This window comes from Puma concolor, chromosome C1, assembly GCF_028749965.1.
Source record: "Puma concolor isolate L17-30 chromosome C1, mPumCon1.1.hap2, whole genome shotgun sequence".
Classification (NCBI taxonomy): Eukaryota; Metazoa; Chordata; class Mammalia; order Carnivora; family Felidae; genus Puma; species Puma concolor.
The window spans coordinates 24,046,477-24,064,977 of NC_141674.1; the positions used below are offsets into that span (position 1 = coordinate 24,046,477).

The following is an 18,501-nucleotide window of genomic DNA, read 5'->3' on the forward strand; positions in this document are numbered from 1 at the left end:
CCTGGGCAGGTGGCTGAATTGTTGCAGGGCCGGGTCTCCCGCAGGGGCCCGCTGCACAGGGTCCCATAGGGGGAGGACACACAGGAGCGGGTCCGCACCTGCAGACCCTGCCCACACGTCAGGGAACACACGCTCCACGGGGACCACTCCTCAGCCGCCGGGTCGCCTACGAGAGAGGGACAGCGTCGGCGGCAGGGGGCACCTCCCAAGCACTCAGCCTCATAGGGATCCTCCTACCCTGACCCCAAGTGACAGGCTCTTATTAAGGAGGCCACCCAGCCCTGCCCACAGGCCTCACGTGGCAGAGATGTGACTGAGCTCTAGGACATAGACACAGACGGGCACACGCCAAGCACACATGCCACCAGACGCCACACAGTCGGGCCCCCGCCACAGAGGAAGGGAGGCGGGCCCGGGTTACCTGTCTGCGCCATGTATAGCCCAGGCTCATCTGCAGACCTTGGCCACTGGGTTTTCACCTTCGGTTCCTCTTCCGGCTCCTCACCTGGAACACGGAGGTGGTGGCAGGGGCTCAGCCAAGGCCAGCTCTGTCCTGCCAGAGTGGCGCAGAGAGGGCAGCCTTGCTCGCCCTCAGCCTGAGGGCCTGGAACCAGCTGCAGGCAATGCTGAGTGAGGCTCAAGTCCTTGCCCCTGCCCCACCACCATTTCACAGATAAGGAAACTGAGGCTCAGGAGGCCACACAGGACTTGCCCCCGGCCTCACAACCGTCTTTTCCTTTTCCTCCTCTTGCCTCAGCCAGCCTGGGGGAGACCGAAGAAGAGTGGCCGCTCACATCAACGAGCTCCGGGAGGCTTCTGTGCCCACGTGCTCTCCATACCTATCTCCTTTAATCCTCCTCTGGGAGGTAGGGACCAACGTCTCTGTTTAAAGATGAAGACACTGGGGCGTCTGGGTGGCGCAGTCAGTTAAGCGTCCGACTTCAGCCGGGTCATGATCTCACGGTCCGTGGGTTCGAGCCCCGCGTCGGGCTCTGGGCAGATGGCTCAGAGCCTGGAGCCTGTTTCCGATTCTGTGTCTCCCTCTCTCTCTGCCCCTCCCCCGTTCATGCTCTGTCTCTCTCTGTCCCCAAAATAAATAAACGTTGAAAAAAAAAATTTAAAAAAAATAAAAAAATAAAAAAAAAAAATAAAGATGAAAACACTGAGGACCAGAGAGGAAAAGTGACTTGTCCAAGGCCACACAGCTTGGTGAGCCTGAAGCCCAGGCTCTTTGCCTTCACAGGACGGACTCCTAAGGCTGATGAACAGACCACCCCCCAGGCCTGCCTCTGGGACACGATTCATGCCAAGCCAGGGGCTGAGTCTCAGGTCCAGAAATCTGCTCCCCATGCAGCACTAGACTGTGGCCTGGAGGTCAGAATGAGGTGCCTCTGAGACCCAGGGGCCTAGGGTGGGTGCCTACAACCTGCAGACCCTCGTCTCCGCTGCCCCTGCGGCTGGGAGAGCAGCTGATGCTCCCAGAGGCCGCTGCTGCTGCGGCCCCAGCCCCACCGGGCTCTCGGCTCATCACTCTGATTTATGTGTCTGGTCTAGGCCTTGGAAGCACCACCCGTGCTGGAGGAGGGGTGGGGAACGCCCATTCTCCAAAGCTGCTCAGACATGAGCTCAGCCAGGCCCTCTCCCACAGGCTGGGTAGCCTAGATGGGGGCTGACACGAGTGTGAGGGGAAAGACCCAGCCCGTGGAGAGACTGCTGGGCAGGTGGGAATAGCCTCTGGGACAGGGCTCAGCCCATGCTGTCCCCGGACTAGAAGGGACTGCTCTCCCCCACGCCCACCCCCCACCCCAGGCCCTCTTCTATTTCTGATAAGCCAGGTCAGCACCTAGCAGGCACTCTGGGTTTGAAGGAACCGGAGAGGACTGTGCTCTTCCTGCCCCCTGCTGCCCAGTCCGGTCTCTGCGTCCGTCCAAGAGAAAGCTCTTTCCGACCAGGCATGAAGACGGCCACCTGGAGCAAACCCGCCGGACAGGGGGCCCCGAAGTGCCACTCAGCCTAGCTTATGGTCTCATCAACTCCGGGGCCCTTCCCTCCACTGCGGCCACTGGTCCCAGAGCTCAATCTATGTTCTCCCCCAAACTTCTCCACCGTCTCGCAAACCTGGATCCCCAGGAGAGCGTTGGAGTCCAACAATCCTGGATCCCAACTGGGACACTGACCAGCTGTGTGACCTTGGGCAAGTGTCTTTGCCTCTCTGCCCGTTTTCACCTCTGTAGAACAAGACTCGAACACCCCCTACCTTGAGGGCTGACTCTCGGACTCCCCGACAGGAGGCCATGAAGCCCTTGGCACCCTGCTTGGCATGTGGTGAGTGCTCAGAAGGCAGGAACTGTGGGTTTACTTTTACCATGCCCCCTCCCCTCATAACCTGCACCTCTTCCCCACCCTCCCCTGCCACCCTTCAGGCCCCTGGGCCTCCCTTCAAATAGCATCTGCCTCTGTCAGGTCCCTGACTCTATCGGGACCGCAGAGAAGGTGCTGGTGCCGTGCCTGCCGACTCCCGAATCCCCTCACCCAGCCCTCCACCCCACCCGCTCAGCCAGTCCCCAGCCCCGGAGCCTTGTGACAAGCCGCCTTCTCCACGCCCACCCCCAGGCTGCTGAAGAAATCCACAGCTGTGCCAACTGGCACCACTACAGACTCAGGGCTGCGTATCCGCTGGGCGCCCGGGGCTTCTCGGCAGCACTCCCCGGCTCCCCACCTTCCCCACTCCCCACCTTGGCTGGCTGTGCCAGACCTTGACCTCTCTCCTTGAGCTCATCTCTGCCCCCCCCCCCCTGCAATGAGCTCCTCTATAAAGAAAGCAGCGTAGGATCCCCCACACACACACACACTTCTTGCCCCACCCCTCCAACTCCCAAATTCCCTGCATCTACTCGCAGGCCCAGCCCTGCATCTACTCCCCCCTGCCCCCTGCCACTTCCAGGAGGGCTCCATTTGAGCCATCCGTTAACCCTCTGGCTCAGCATTTGGTCGGCACAGGTCCCAAGAATGGACCTCCATTCTGGGGGGAGCCCCTCTTTGAACCTCCTTCCTCCTCCAGCCACTGCCCTCAGCCTCCTCCTCCCCAGCACTAAGTGGTCCACAGCTGGCACTCTAGTTTCTCACCTGCCACTCACATCCTGGCTCAAATGTCACCTCGCCTGGTAATCCACTGCAGTCTGGCTTCTGACCACATCTTACTGCTGAAACCGTTCTTGACAAAGTCATCAACGCCCTCCTTATCACTAAATCCTACGGACACTCTGCAGCTTTGTCCCACTTGACCCCTGGGTAGCACGGGGCCCTGCTGACTGTTCCTGCCTTGAAACACTCCCCTCCCTGGCTCTCCAGGTTTCCTCCTACCTGTCTGGCTCCTCTGTCCCAGTCTCCTTGACTGGTCTGTCTTCCTGCCCCTTCCCCTATCGGGCCTCCACGCTTCGCTCCACACTCCCCTCCCCAAGGTTCAAGTAGCCCCTCTGTGGCTGCTCCAGAGTCATTACCCCCAGCGCCCCACTCGGGGCTTCACTCCTGGGTGGCCTCCTGCCTTCTGGACAGGTCTACTGACGAGGGGCCCTCAAATTCAGCACGCCTAAGACAAGATTACCCCTTCTTCTCGAATCTCCACCTGCTCGTTCATCACCTCCTTCACCTGGGAAACTCCTACCTGATTTTCAAAATCCACCTCACATGGCTTCTCATTTGGGGGGGTCTTCCTCATCCCCCACTCCTCAGGCAGAAGTGGCTGTCCCCTCCTCTGTGTGCCCTGTCGTCCCAGAGGATGCCATCTTCCGACCATCTGAACCTCCTCGCGCCCATTGGCCCTTTGAAGGCAGGCTGTGCACGCCATCTCCCCGACCCCAGTGAACACCGGCCCAGAGGAACACCAGCAAACAGCAATGAACACACTGCTCCTAGCTTTCCCTGCCACCCCACGGGGGTCACTGGGAATTAGCACTTGTCATCCTGAGTAGCGACTTTGCCCAGCAGCCCTCCACCTACAGCAGCCCCGGGCCTGACACCCATTTCTTAATAAACATTCTGCAGATGCTGTTCGACCTATCACAAATCCAGCTGAGGATCCCGTCATCCGGTTCCTGCTTTGGCGTCTTGACCATCATCGTGTCTGTGGCATCCACCAGCCTGGCGTCCGGTAAGGTCAGGAAACACGGACATGCGAGACAGCAGTCTGACCCCCTCGCTGCTTCCCGTGGTCCCCACATCCTCTACAAACCGTGCACCAGCACTTTGCGGGCCAGCCCCCACGACACAACCAGAGGTGATGGAGGTGGTTTCTAGGATCCACCCTATTTGAAAATCAGAACGTGTCCCAGGCCCAGCTCTTGAGTCCCTCTCCCGGCCTCCCAGGCTGGGCCAGAGAGGGGAGGGAACAAGCCCGAGGCTACCCAGCAGGGGCCTGCACTGACTGCCCTCCCTTGTACCCCCTCAGAAGGGGGGCTGGCAGTCTATTTCCCCCACGTGTGAAAGCTAGTTCTACCCGAAAGGGAGGAACACCAGGGGGGTCACCCACTCAAACAATGTTTCAGCTCAGCATATGCCATGAGGCAGGCCACAGCCAGCTCTGGGCCCACAGCTGGGGGAGTCTAAGAGGCAGCCGAGCCAACAGGACAAGAAGGGGTCCAGGAAAAGGCAGCTTGTAGGACCCGGATCCTCACAAGTTCTGCAATCTATAGGCCTTCCCACCTGCGAGCCCGCCCTGGTGTGGACGGACCCGCTTCCCCGGGACACGCTACCCTGCTCTACCCCTGAGGACCTCCTCCCTGTTCCGTTTTGTTTTGAATGAGGTAACACTCACTACACAACCCGCTATTGCCAGTCACCGTGCACCTCGTTTAATCCCAAGGAGGATGGGTTCTCCCATGTTACTGATGAGGAAGGAGGCTCCAGGGTCGCACGCTGGAGACAGGCTGCGTGGCATTCGAAGCCAGGCTTGCCTGACTCCTCTGGAGCCGTGCTCTTTCTACTGAGCTGCGCTGGCTCTAACAAAATGCAGTTGGAGCCTCCTGAGAGATGGCTTTCTTAATTCCCATAGGACCCTGAGTCACTCCCTCATCCCGCCAAAGCCCCTCACACTTGCTACCGTTATCCTGTTTCCACGCCACCTTCTTATTGTTCCTTTGCACATCCACTCCCCCACTGCCCCCCTCCCCCAGGTGAGCCTGATTCTCTTCTGCAGCCTCCAAAGTGATCCCCTGGGAGCCCAGCGCAAAGCGCACGAACTCCCCTGCTGAGGAGCCTTCAGTGGCTCCCCACTGCTACCAGTGTAAGCCTCTGAGCCTGGCATGTGCCGGCCTCTGATGCCCTGTCCAGTCCTGTTTTCCTCTCCCCACCGGGCAGCCAAGCACACTGCAAGGTCATGTGGACCAGTGGGAAGGACATGGATTAGAGAACCAGAGACAGAAGCAGATTTGATTCTCAATTCTGCCAGTCTTGCTGTGTGCCCTTGGGCAAGTCGCCTCACCTCTCTGAGCTTAAAAAATCTTCAACTGAAAATAAAGAGGACACGTCCTACCACAGGTTCAGAATTAAATGAAACAAGAGATATGGACCGCCTGGAATACAATAAGCTCTCTGTGCAAAGGGACTGCCCCCTCTCTTGTTATCCACCTGCTTTCCTCCCTGAGATTGGTGTTCCCTCCCCCTTGCAATGCCCTCCTCTACCTCCATCTGCCAAAATCTTCTACGTGTCAAATACTGCCTCCTCCAGGAAGCCTTCCCAGGCTGACCACACAGGGGTTCTGGTATGCTGGCCCCTTCTCCTGTGGCTGAGACCCTAGATTGTCTTCCACTGCGGCTGAGAGTAACCTAGGCTCATCCCTCTTGTGGGCACTAAGGGAGGGTATCAATCTCCCTCACTCCTCTTGCACAGAGGGCCCAGCTCTGAGCAGCCAGACACAAGACAGGCATTCAGCAGACATGGGCCAGATATCCCTGAGGGTTCCTCCACCCCAATCACCCAGGGGCCACTCTTGTTCCCCCCTTGCACCGGCAGGCTGGGTGGGCACAGGGGCTCTCTGCCATCTGAGCAGGACGGTAGGCACCTGCTCCACCATGCTCTGCAGACCCTGCCCCCCAGACTCCACACAGTCCAGCCCCCTCAGCCTCCTTTGTCATGAATATGTTAAAAATAACCACGATAATCATCACTTCCACGGGGAGAGCAGTGCAGATTTACAAAGCAGCCAGCCCTCCCAGGGCTCTCTACATCCTCCCTGAAGCTGGCCCTGGAGCCCTGAGTAGGCACCAACAGATCCCCTTGAAACATGGTTCTGTCATGTCCCTCCATGGCTTCCCACCCCCAGCAGTGCTTCGTGAACCCTACAGTGCCTTAAAAAAAAAAAAAAAAAAACCGGGGTGGGGGGAGAGGGAGGGCAGGGGCAGAGAGAGAGATGGCTTTTGAAAATTCCAAGCTCTACCTCTGCAGTCCAATGCAACTGGGTATCCCTGTGAGACCAGATACTCAGCCAGAATGCCAGTTCCCCCCCCCCAATGACTCCCTCCCCCGAGCTGCTGGCCTCTCTGCCCGGCCTCTCGACAGAGCTAGCTGGGTCCCTGCCACCTCCCCCCACACAGCCAGGAGCTCCTCGAGAGCGGGGACCACAACTGACTCATCCCACCTCCCCCACGATACCCAACTTCTTGCTGGCTTGAGGCCTTTGGTCAATGGAGGCGGGGGTCCCAGTGTCTGGGGATGGCAGTCAGAACCTTGGGCCCATCTCCCACCACCGGGGCTCACACTTCCATGTCCTTGCACAGGCTGCTTCCTCCTGCCAGGTTTCCCAAAGCGTGCAGCAGGAAATGAGTTGGGGTGGCTCACCAATGTGCCCTTAAAAAACCCTGCATCATGGACTGGGGCAGCTACCCCTTCTAGGTCTCTTTTAATTAGGGTGACTTCCTGCCAATATGCCTGGGGTCACCGGGTTTGTGCCTGCTGCCATGACATAATTAATAGGACCCCTTCCCCTGCTTTAAAAACCTCAAAAATGTCCCAGTTTAGATGATAAATTATATGGTTGCCTTACTCTTAATCCTTGCAAATGCATGCAAGATAAAGTCTCCGTGTAGTCTGAGACTTTCACACACCGCCGGCATGTGCTCATTTCTCTAACAAATCGACAAGAAGGACGAACGTCTAGCTAGAATTTGCTAACATCGCTTTGTTTTCACTGGGGCTGTTTCTTCTGTTATCTTTTGCTTCAGATAAGTGATACTCTTTTTCCAGGTAAGATGGGAAATTTCTTCCTAACGTATTAAATTTTAGAAGTGATTCAATGTAAAGAAAAATTCCATGGGTAGTGAATTCCTATTCACTCCTCAAAACCCAACTCAGAATCACCTTCTTTAGACTGCCTTCCCACCCCTCTGTGGTTGAACCCCGCACTCTTCCTCCTCCCTTGACATCTGGCCCAGGTACATCAAACCTATGGCACTAAATTATGACAACACGCAGCTATTTATTAGGGATTTACCATGTGCCAGGCACTGTACTAAGCACTGACCTATATTCTCTTGTTTCATCTTTATCATCACTCTGTGAATAGCCCAACTATCCCGACTTTACAGGTAATGAAATGGCAGGTGAGGGGCGCCTGGGTGGTGCAGTCGGTTAAGCGTCCGACTTCAGCCAGGTCACGATCTCGCGGTCCGTGAGTTCGAGCCCCGCGTCAGGCTCTGGGCTGATGGCTCGGAGCCTGGAGCCTGTTTCCGATTCTGTGTCTCCCTCTCTCTCTGCCCCTCCCCCGTTCATGCTCTGTCTCTCTCTGTCCCAAAAATAAATAAACGTTGAAAAAAAAAATTTTTGGAAAAAAAAAAGAAATGGCAGGTGAAGAAACCTGCCCACGGTCGCAGAGCTTAGTCAGTGGTGGGGCTGGGAATTGAATCCAGGGCCAGGAAACTTCAGCCTGTGGCTTTGACCACCACTGTATACCTAGTGGTCGCTCTCCCCGATCAGAGGGCAGGAGGTACATCTGGTGCACCTGGGATCTCATTCACCCAGAGCCAACCCAAGGCCCGGCACAAACTCCGCTCCAATAAAGACACAGAGATGTGTGTGATGGGTGGGTGGGGACTCAGTCCCTGCTGAGATATCTGGGGGAAACTGGGTCCCACTCCCCATCCTGTGACAGAGCACACAGAGCTCCAGAAGCACAGATCTCGGCCGGAAGGACCTTCTAGGAAATGTACTGAATGTGTGAGGTGCCCCCTCCTCCCACCATGAGAGAGGCCTGGCCTCCCCGGTGTCTGAGCACCAAACAGGCAGGTAAGGCTGCACTTCCCACCAGCGGACCAGGCTGGCCAAAAGAGGACAGCAGGGCCTGAGCACCGGGAGGAGAAAGACCAATCTAGGACTAGGTTGGGCAGGTCCAAGGAGCTTCCTAGAGGAAACGGGTTGAGCAGCCCTGGGAAAAATGGGAAGTTGTGGAAAACCAAGGCCAAAGGGCATTCCAGGTGAGGGAAAGGCCCAAGCAAAAGCAGGGAGTCCAGAAAGCAGGGGCTCAGGGGCCAGTGAGAAGCCCTGGTCAAGGGTAGGACGGAACTAGAGGGAAGGCTGAATAGCAGGTGGCAGCTGGGTCTGGGGTGGGGCTGGAATGCCAGGCTGAAGAGTCTGTGCCACGATGGAGAGTATGGGGGCTGGATCTGGGAAGTGATGCACAGATTACTGGAGGCCCCGAGGCCCCCGTGGGGCAGCCCATCGTCCAAGTCACCCAGCAGCAGTGGCAGAGTGGGGATTTGAACTCTGGCCTCCGGAATGGGGCCTGGGTGATGGGGAGGTGGGTTAGCAGCAGCCAGCCAGCCAAGGATGGGACAGCACCTCTGAGGAAGGCAGGGAGTGCGGGAGAGGAGAGAGGAGGTTCCCCCAGGTGTCAGTCTGCACAGCCATCCCCACTGGCCAGTGTCTCGTCAGGACCGGGGAGGGGTCAGCAGGCAGGAAACGCAGGGTGGCAGCACCACGTCTTCACCGCGATTCCTGCTCCCTGCCCCCCACCCCGGCCTCAGCCAGCATCCGCTGGGCTCCTTCCTGCCTGCCTTCCCTTTCTTCCTCTCTCCCCACTTAACAGATTGCGGCAGCAAGATGGCACAAATTTATGGCTCAACTCACCAAAAATAACAAGAGATCTATCAAAGGCAGTTTGCGTGAAATTAACAGGCGCCTGTACCCTCTTGTCAAACGCACTGGGCTCTGAGGCGGGCCCAGGCACTCCACCCAGGCACTGTCCCCCAGTGCCACTCTTCCAGCATGGACCCAGTCCCACTCCACCTGGCCTTGCCTTCGACTGATTCTATGCAGAGTGTCCCAGAGAAGGGGAACACAGCTCCCCTGCCACAGGGCCTGGCAGAGGGGCTAGGACGAGGGTCTTACTCTTCCTGTTCACCGCCTTGCCCACCAATCTCGTTCTCAATCTGGCAGTTCCACATGTGAGCCGGTCCTCCCACAGCTGGTACACGTGTCCAGCTGGCCCAGTGGGGAGGAGGGGGTCCTGCCAACCAGACACAAAGGGCCCTGAGTCCTGACAGTGCCCTGTCCCTCAGATGCCCACTGCCACATGGAACAAATCGAGACATACGCCCACTGTCTCTTGCCCCTAAGAGACTGGGCAGAAGGAAGGAGATGGCAGAGAGGAAAAGTAAAAGCCTCTTGCCTGCCAGGGGAGAGGAAGGGGCTCTGGGCACCAGTGTGCTGGACAAGATCACTTAGGAGGACCAATGCCACATCACCCCCTGTAACTCCCCACGAGGGCCCTCCCTGCAGGCAACCCCATGGAGCAGCCTGAAAACATGCCAAGCAGGACAAGGAGCATGAGCAGAGGTCAGGTGTGGAACAGCTGGGAGCCTGGGACTCCCAGCTCAGAGATAATACTAGGCCTCATGCCCAGGGACAGTCAGCACCCAATCTCCACCCATGCTCAGTCCCAGAGGCCCCCAGCAGAGGCTGTGATGATGGGGACAATGGTGGCCTTCCCATCACCAGCCCTCTCTGACCCCCAAAGTCACTCCGACTACCAACCAACTCCTGTTTCCGGCTTCACCAAGCCCAGCTGGCTGCTCCTGGCTCTGTGCTCCACATGGCAGCCTGCCCAGATGGTGCCCGCCCATGAGGGCAGAGCCTTGCTCCGTCCACTGGAGACCACTGGGCCAATGGACCGCAGGGAAAGCCAGACAAAAGAGCCTGCCCTCTGCTGAGCGCGATGGGGGAGGCCCCCACAGAGTGACGGGCAGTGGCCGCCAGGCAGGAAGAGTCATAAACCTCCTGATATACGCCTGGCACTCTCCGCCAATGTTCGACAAAGAAGCGAAATTCAATTTCTTCCTGCAGGCACTAAATCCCAGGCCAGCCTCCAGGGCCTGTAACCTGCCCACGGCCTGGCTGTCACTCGGACGGCTTCATCGACCGATGTTAGAGGCCAAGCTGGCCAGGGGGAGAGGCCAGAGCAAGGCCACTGGGCACTTGCCACGGATAGGCATGGTGCCAGATGTCTCACAGGGGAGGTTGAGAAGTGCCTCCCCACTGCATTGGGAGAGGCCACTGTCATGATAACTGGCCCTCTAATTAACTCAGAGACAGCTCCCCATTTTACAGATGAAGAAACTGACGCCAAAAAGATGGGATCCACTCAAGGTGATAATAGTCAAAGGCAGTGCTCAACTCCCGGGCACTGGCCTTCAAAGCAGGGGTGGGGACGGATCATACTCCTCCAATACTCCTAGCAGCCCTCACACAAGACCCCCTGTGTCCCTGTAAATCCTCTCAGGCCGATCTCCATGGCTCTTCTGACTTCCATCCCTGCGTGACATCCTCATGATGGGAGGCCAGCACCTGTTATCCCAAATGGGGAAACTGAGGCCAGGAGAGGGAAGGGAACTCCCTTTTAGTCCCAGAGCTGGGGACCAGATCCCAGCTCTGCCTCCCTCCCACCCCCACCCCCTGGCCAGTCACTGGCCCGGCACTGTTTGGCGGGCACACAGGATCCAGGTGAGGGCCTGGGGGCTTTGTAGCTGCAGGAAGGAGGGTCGGCAGAAAGTGGCTGTGGTGAGGGAGCCGGGGTGGGAGCGGGAGCAGGCAGGGCTCAAGGGCTCGCAGAGCTTTTGCCCAGTCAGCAGGAAGCTCTAGCAGCTGTGGCAGCCTCGGTCCCAGAAGACATGGGCCCAGAGGGGGAGACAGGGGATGCTGGGAGCGGAGCCAGCCCAGCCCTCCAGGGCAGCCTCGAAGCCCAGTCCTCTTCACCCAGGCACATTCTTCTGCACCTCCCTCTGCCCTGACCCTGGGGCCACTGCCAAAAAGCACCGACCCGTGTGGGCAGGAACATGTCCCTGCTCCCTGCCTACTCTCCAGCCTCCAGGCAAACTTGTCGACTTGGCACGCACTGCTCCCTCTGCCCGGAGCGCCCTCACCATTTCTTTGGCTTGGCTGGCTTCCACGTGTCCTTCAGATCTCTGCTTGCGCCTGTATCACTTCCTTCAGGAAGCCTTCCTTGATTGCCTAGTGGGAGGGTCCTCTCCCTGGGTTCACCACACTGCATTGTCTCATCTCTGCCCCCCATTCACCTACCCAGACTACAAACAAGAGTTTGGGGTTAGTGGGGTCTAACCCCAATCCATTTCGGGGACCCCAGCACCCGGAGAAGGCTGGACACAGAGGGGACAGGGGCGAAGAACTACGCAAATGGCCTGAGGATCTGCCAAGACGGGGACCAGAGCGTACCCTCAGCCCTGGGCACGCCCACCCCACCGGGGCCCTGCTCTGACTCACCATATCTCATCTCGGTTGTGAACAGGTCATTGCTGCTCCCTGAATGCAAATCGGCCTCAGCAGGTGGGGCCGGGCCCCCAGGCACCAGGGCATTGGACAGGGTGTGGGCAGCAGGCGGGCCCGGAGGCGCGGTGGTGGCCGAACCAGCCCCCGCCTCCCCGGGGCAGCTGCAGCCTGGCTGGGCGAAGCCACAGGCCCTGCCAGCAGTGCGGCCGCACTCCTCACTCCAGCGGCACAGCACGCCACAGGTGAACTGGCTGGAGTTGTTGTTGTTGATGAGCAAGACCTCGACGAAGCGGAAGGCCAGGGCAGCGGGCGCCAGCAGGCGCGGGGCCTCCGAGGGCTCTGCCGACAGGCACAGCTGCACGAAGTTCTTGTCGAAGTGCAGGAAGGTAAAGGGGCCCGAGCCGCCACACAGTTCCAGCCCCGCTGCCTCCTCCTCCTCTTCTGGCCGCCCCGCCTCTGCCTCCGCCTGGGCCACGGCTTCCTCTCGGCTAGGCCGCAGGCAGGTAAAGTTGACCAGGTAGTGGTCCAGGGGCAGCAGACGGGGGGCAAAGTGGGCGCACACCTGCTCCTGGCGGTTGAAGCGCAGGTAGAGGGAGTACTTGGTGGGGTCAGGGTTCTCCAGGGTCCAGGAGCAGCCTGAGGCGATGGTAGGAAAGAGGTCCTGCAGTGAGAAGGCCCCGTAGAGCACGCCCGAGGCCAGGGCGGAGCAGGCGCTGGGGGCAGGGTCGAAGGCGGCGGCCAGGCGCAGGGACAGAATCACAGATAGTAAGAGGGGACAGGCTGGGGTCATCCTATGTCCCTTGCCCTGTGGAGAGAGACAGTGGTCAGCAGCCCCAGGAGCTGCCAGCGTGGGCTCTGAGTCTCCTGTGGAGAGGGCCTGGCGGCTAAGGCTCTGGAGTCGCCCAAGTCCACCTGTGTGATCTTAGACAAGGGACGTGACTTCTCGGAGCCTCAGTCGCCTTACCTGTAAAATGAAGGCACGTGGGAGAGTGTCTGGAAGTCTGTAAGCCCTTAAGAAACATCAGTTGTTGCCTCTGTTATCCTATGATTCCTCAGTCAATCTCATCGGCCACCGGCATCTTGGCCTGACACTTGGATCCCGCCTCATCCCCACCACCCAACTTAAATTCTCCAGAACTGTTGCTCTCAGTCGCAGCGTATCGTGGTCAGTTGTGAGCCATGTCACGCATAATCCAGCGGTAATTGTCAAAGGAGCAGTGTTTGACAACGATTTGCTTTTTTATAAATCAGAGCAATTCAAGGTTATTCCCAGAACAATGTCGTTCTCACTCACTTGCTTTGCTGAGTGGGAGAGAAAGGGGAGGAGTTACCACTGGGGTGCCAGGGACTGCGCACAACCCAAGCCATGCCCATGGAGGGCATCACAAGTATGAGCGTCATGAGTATCACTGCTGTGGACTTCCTGGTGGAAACAAGGGGAGAGGTATCTGCAAAATGGGTGCAGTATTCCCCTTAACCCCTTTTCCCTTCCTGCCATGGGTTATCCTCCAAGGCCTGGCTCAGGGTCTGCTACCTGGCCCCCCCCCCACCCCACCTCCGGAGGCCACCAAGCCATCGCCCAGCTCTCAGCTCCCACAGCCCTTTCCTGAAAGCCCATGCCCCCCAATCATCACCTCTATTCCCTGCTGTCTCCCCAGGGCTATCTCACTCATCTCAGGAGTGGAGACCAGAGTTCACTGATTTCTCCCTCCCCGCAAAGCGCTACATACACTAAACCAAACTCCCAGAAGGCTGCAAAATTCAGCAGGTATGAATGTACTCTCCATGCGTGGGCAGGCAACCAGGACCCAGGCCATGCCCCGACAGACACTCAGGACGGTCAGGGCCGAGTGGACAGAAGCTGGCGGGCAGGGCACCTGCAGGTGCCTTCCCACCCACCAAGCCAGGACACAGCCACTGCCCACAGCCTGTCCACACTGCCCACAGCCTGTCCACAGCGCTGTCCGGAAACCAGAGCCTGGCACCTGGGCTGGCTCAACCCTGCTCCCGGCCCTGCCCCCTAAGTGATCCATGCTGCCTCCCTCCTCCATGCCGGCAGCATAGCTCACAGCACTGGATGGGCCCCTAGAGCCTGGTTGCTCCACATTAAAGGACAAAGGATGAGGCTCCAAGAAGGGAGGCAACCTGCTCAAGATCACACAGAGTGGTCCAGCTGGGACTGGAGCCCGGGACCTGAGGCCCCAGCCTGGGGTTCCCTCTCATCCACCAATAGCCTCTTGCTCTGTCCCCTTCCTTGCTCAGGCTGCACGCCCAATGGAGAAGCCATTGGCTCTGGGAACTGAATCACAAACATAGGATAACTCACAGGTGTGGCTAGGTTTTCCCAAGACGTAGCTGCTCCCCAGGCACAGATTTCCCCTTAGCTTTTTAGGAGCCTCAATAGTGGTTGGAGGTGGGGGTGGTGAGAGAGCAGGAATTAGAACCCCAGAATTCCAGCCTCTGTGCAGCAACCATGGAACTCCTCACTCCCCCAGATCCCGCACTTGCCCCTCCCCAGCCATAGGGGGAAGGAGGGGTGGGGGCTCAAGCTCCAGGCAGGCTCATTTATTGGGGAGGAGCGGCCCCACCCTCCCCCAAAGACCCGCCTGGAGTTATCCAACAAAAGTCAGGACAGGCTGTGTCTCCACTGCTCCTGCCAGAACTGCAAAAGGGACACAAGACCCCTGGCCTCCCCCGCCCCCACATCATGCCTGTCCTAAACTGTTCAGCCAGCCCAGCCTGCTGCGGCACCAGCGAAGCCAGTGGCTGATGATGACTGACATCCAATCCCCCCGCTGCCCCCAATTATTTTTAAGCAGGCTGCAAAATTCAGGCCATAGCTGTAGCTCAGCAGAGGGGAGGTGGGGGCTCATTATAACTGGCCTCGCCTCCCCCACTTAGAGCAAGGTGAGGAACACACACACACACACACACACACACACACACACACAGGCTTGAACATTGCTGTGCCATGCGACGTGCACACAAAAGCATGTATGCACAGATGCATGTATAGACAGGTGTTCACAGGCATTCAGCATGCACACAGATCAGTGAAGCCACAGATGAGTGAATTCACGTGCACACTAGGGTACAGGCACTCACGTGTACAAGGTATAAAAGAGCCAGACACTCGTACACATGGAGAGAGATGGAAATATACTCTCTAGTGTGAATATACACAGGCATTTGGTTCTTTGAGGCTTAGCATATGACAGCTAAGTGGCAGGTGGGGTCTGACTTGCTGTTCCCTCCTTTGTGTATTCCTGAAGCTGGGGGCTCAGACCACCCCCCCCAACCCCACCTCCTGGGCCTCAGCTCCTCCCTCCTCCATAGCACCAATCCATCAAGAAGCACTAGGTCCACATCCTCAGAGCCACAGCCTGGCTTCTCCAGAATTGAGCCGCCTCTAAACCCTGACCAAGCCCCCTCCTCCAGACAGCCCCTTCACACCAACTTGGGAATTTCACCCTGGGTATGTATTACCCTCGTGGTTCCTGCTATGACATAAGACCTTTGGGGGCCCTTTTTAAATCTCACTCCACATCCACAAAATAAGGCAAAAAGCCCAATTCCAAGTCAGAGAAACCCTCTCGTGGGAGGGGACCTGGAAGGATCCTTGCCTCCCAGGCAGCCGAAGCGGTTATTAGCCATGTTCAACCTCCCTGAACGGAGGCAAGTTCCCCACTCTGTGGAATGGAGACCATGATCCCTGCCCCCAGGATTACACACACTTTCTTGTTCAGCGTCCCAGTGAGTTCCCAGCACAGAGCCTGGCACAGACAGGGTATGCACACCTTCCCTTCCCCCCTCCCACGGAACCTCACAAACTCTCCCGGCTTTCCTGCTGAGCTCCACCGCTATCTCTGGGAAGGCCCTTTGGGTTGAGCCATGTGAATGGCTTGGCCACCTCCAAACCCAAACAGCAAGATCACATACACGCACAAGAGCTAGAGACGATAGGTATGGAGCTCAGCTCTGAGGAAGAACTTCCCGCGTCAGGAGGTTAATGGAGAGGATAATCTAAAAGCCTCCTCCCTCAGGACCTCACTGGGCTGAGATGGGTGAGTTGCCCATTGGCATAATCTCAGTCTTAGGGACCCCCTCCTCCAGCTACCTCCACCGCATGCCTGCCGCCCGCCAGCAAACTTGAGAATGCCACCCACCCTGTGTCCTAGCACACTGAGGCCCCCTTCCTCCCAGACCCCGCAGGCCTGCTCAGCCTCGGGCTTCCCTTCTGCACTAATGAGGGAATAGGAGGCTTTCGCAGCAGCTGTAAGGGAAAAGACTGGGGCTGAGGGGGAGGGGGGCGGGGGGCACCTCAGGGCAAGGCCTGGGTCTCGGGGATCCCGGGGATCGACCCCCTTGCGCCCTGCCGGCTGGGAGCAGCGCGGCGCTGGGTGACCGGGCGCTCGGAGCCCAGGGCCGCGGTCGGGGGAGGGGCGGCGGGTGGGGGAGGGGGCGCAGCAGTGCGCACGTCGGTCGCGTTTATCCACCTGGCAGCTCCAATTCGCCCGCCCGTCACTCACCCTCCGCCTCCCGGGCGCTCGCTGCCGGGCCGAGCCCAGGCCGACACGCGGGCGGGGACCCCCCACTCGGGGCCTTCGGGTCCCCTGCCCCTGCACTGGCCGGCTGGCAGGGTCCCCAAGGACCCCTCTCCCGGAGCTCTGGTACCCAGGAGGGCGCACATTTCCATCCAGCCTCTGGAGCTGGCGGGCAGGACCGAGGGGAGGGGGGTTCCCCCCCCCCACCCCAGTGCGGCCCCGCCTTCTCCACCTGGCGGAGCCAGCCACTCCTCCTCTTTCTCAAGGGCCTTTCGGTCTGGGGAGGGGGCCTTCGGCCCACCAAGAGAAGGGAGACCGGGGTGGGGGGTGGGGGCGGTGCCTCGAGGGCGGCGGGGGAGGGGGCGGTGACTCAGCCGCCCTCCGCCCGCCTCCCCGGAACTTTGCAGCAGCTGGAGCCGCCGTTGCTACAGGAACCGAAAGCTTTTGTTCCCCAATGTCAGGGCTACCCGGGCAGACTGGAGGCTGAGAGGCTGCCACTCCCCGGTGGGACCCAGGCCCAGCCACACTGCCCAGAGGACTTCCGGCCCACAGAACGCCGTGGATTCAAGCCCTCTCTCTTCTCTCCCTCTTATCTGCCCTTCACCAAGCCACACACGCCAAAGCCAGGTTTCTTCAAACTCTTGGGCCCTGAGCCTGGGTCGCCCCCTAACTCTAATCTGAAGCACTAACTGTCCTGGAAAGTTCCCGATGGCGTCTGACCTCCTGGGGAGAGGTAAGAGGCTCCTCTGTGCACCATGTTCTCCTCTGTGGCTGATTTCCCACGTGCCCTCCCCCCCCATTAGGCAAGCCTGCCTTTGGGGACCTTGACCTGGGTTTCTTCCCTGCATTTTTCCTACCTCCCCAGTCTCCACACTGGAGCCAGGACCTCAGAGACCTTGGCCTGGCTTTTACTGATGCCCCTCTGGCCAGAGCTGATCCCAGAGCAGTCCAGTGGGATGGTGAAAGATGGGTGAGGGAGGGAAGAGACTGATAGTCACAGGCTCCCTGGACCCACTCTGGGGAGCTAAAGGTGTTTTCTGGCTTTATTATCCTGGGGGATAGAGTGAAGTCACTAGAACCTGTTCTGCACTTCTCCTCTGGGAATAGTAGAGTGGCAAGGGGCCTGACCTTGGCCTTGAAGACGAACGCCCAATAAGCCAATCATTGTTGAGCACCACTAGATGCCAGACACTCTATACAATCTAATTTCATTCTCCCAGAAACTATATGAGGCATTTATCACTGACCCATTTTATAGAGGGCCAACTGAGGATCAGAAGGGTTATGTAGCCTGCCCAGGTCATACATCTTTTGAACCCAGGTCATCTGACCAAAAGCTGAGTTACTAACTACTTACTCAGCTCCATTACCTGGGGGTTGGGAGGGAGAGAAGAGGGCAGAGACCAGCTGGAACCTTATTTGGGGACACAGAAATGCCTACCACACACAGCCACCCCAGGCAAGACCTATCCCTTTCTGAAGAGTGATGGGGGAAGGGAGAAGAGAAGAGAAGAGAAGAGAAGAGAAGAGAAGAGAAGAGAAGAGAAGAGAAGAGAAGAGAAGAGAAGAGAAGAGAAAATCTGTCAATCTTGATCCAGGGAAGACCCTCCCTCAAGCCTCACCACCACCACCATCAGGGCATACCCAGTACAGAATCCATACTGACCCCTGTGGCAGCGAGGGAGACACTCCCCAGGTGCCTGTTCTGCCCCAGGGCCAGGTGGACTCTCCCCCACGTCTACACCATGCCCAAAGTAGACCAAGCCCACCTTTGCCCCCACCCTTCACCTAGTGGAGACTGCCATGGGGTACACAGAGGCTCTCTGGGGACACCCGCCCTAGCCCAAACAAACCCATCCAGACCATCTCAAATCCAGGGGCTAGTCTTCCTAGTCTGTCCCTGATAGATCAAAGGGCTCCGGAATTACCGCTGGGATGAGCCCTCCACCCCACCCCACCCTACCCCACCCCACCCCACCCCCAGAGCATATGGCCTGACAACCAGGACTGTTCCCGCAAGGCTAGCACGAGGGGGCACCCGGCCTCACCCGCCAACCTCCTCTTCCCCAGGGACTTCCCACTGCCAGTCCCGCAGCCACCGCTGCTGCTCCGGCTGCGGAAACCTGGGGTTACCCGCGGGAGGAAAAGGAGCGGCGGGTCCAGGGCTGCGGGCAGGGGGCGCCA

The 18,501-nt window shown here is 58.6% G+C and overlaps 1 protein-coding gene across 14 annotated transcripts in view; it reads right to left on the reverse strand.

Annotated features, from left to right (window-relative positions):
• Nucleotides 1–18,501, reverse strand: part of ADGRB2 (adhesion G protein-coupled receptor B2) — a 36,821-nt gene that overhangs the window by 17,100 nt on the left and 1,220 nt on the right. For 9 of the 14 annotated variants that reach the window (XM_086716307.1, XM_086716305.1, XM_086716304.1 and 6 more), the window contains 3 exons: nucleotides 11,768–12,578; nucleotides 422–505; nucleotides 2–166 (listed from right to left, as the gene is read on the reverse strand). In XM_086716307.1, coding sequence (XP_086572433.1) covers nucleotides 2–166; nucleotides 422–505; nucleotides 11,768–12,563 — 1,045 coding nt within the window. In that variant the 5' untranslated portion in view covers nucleotides 12,564–12,578. Of the gene's footprint in view, nucleotide 1; nucleotides 167–421; nucleotides 506–11,767; nucleotides 12,579–12,737; nucleotides 13,038–18,501 lie in introns of those variants that run through there. The other 5 variants (XM_086716306.1, XM_086716303.1, XM_086716302.1 and 2 more) reach the window with 2 other exon arrangements.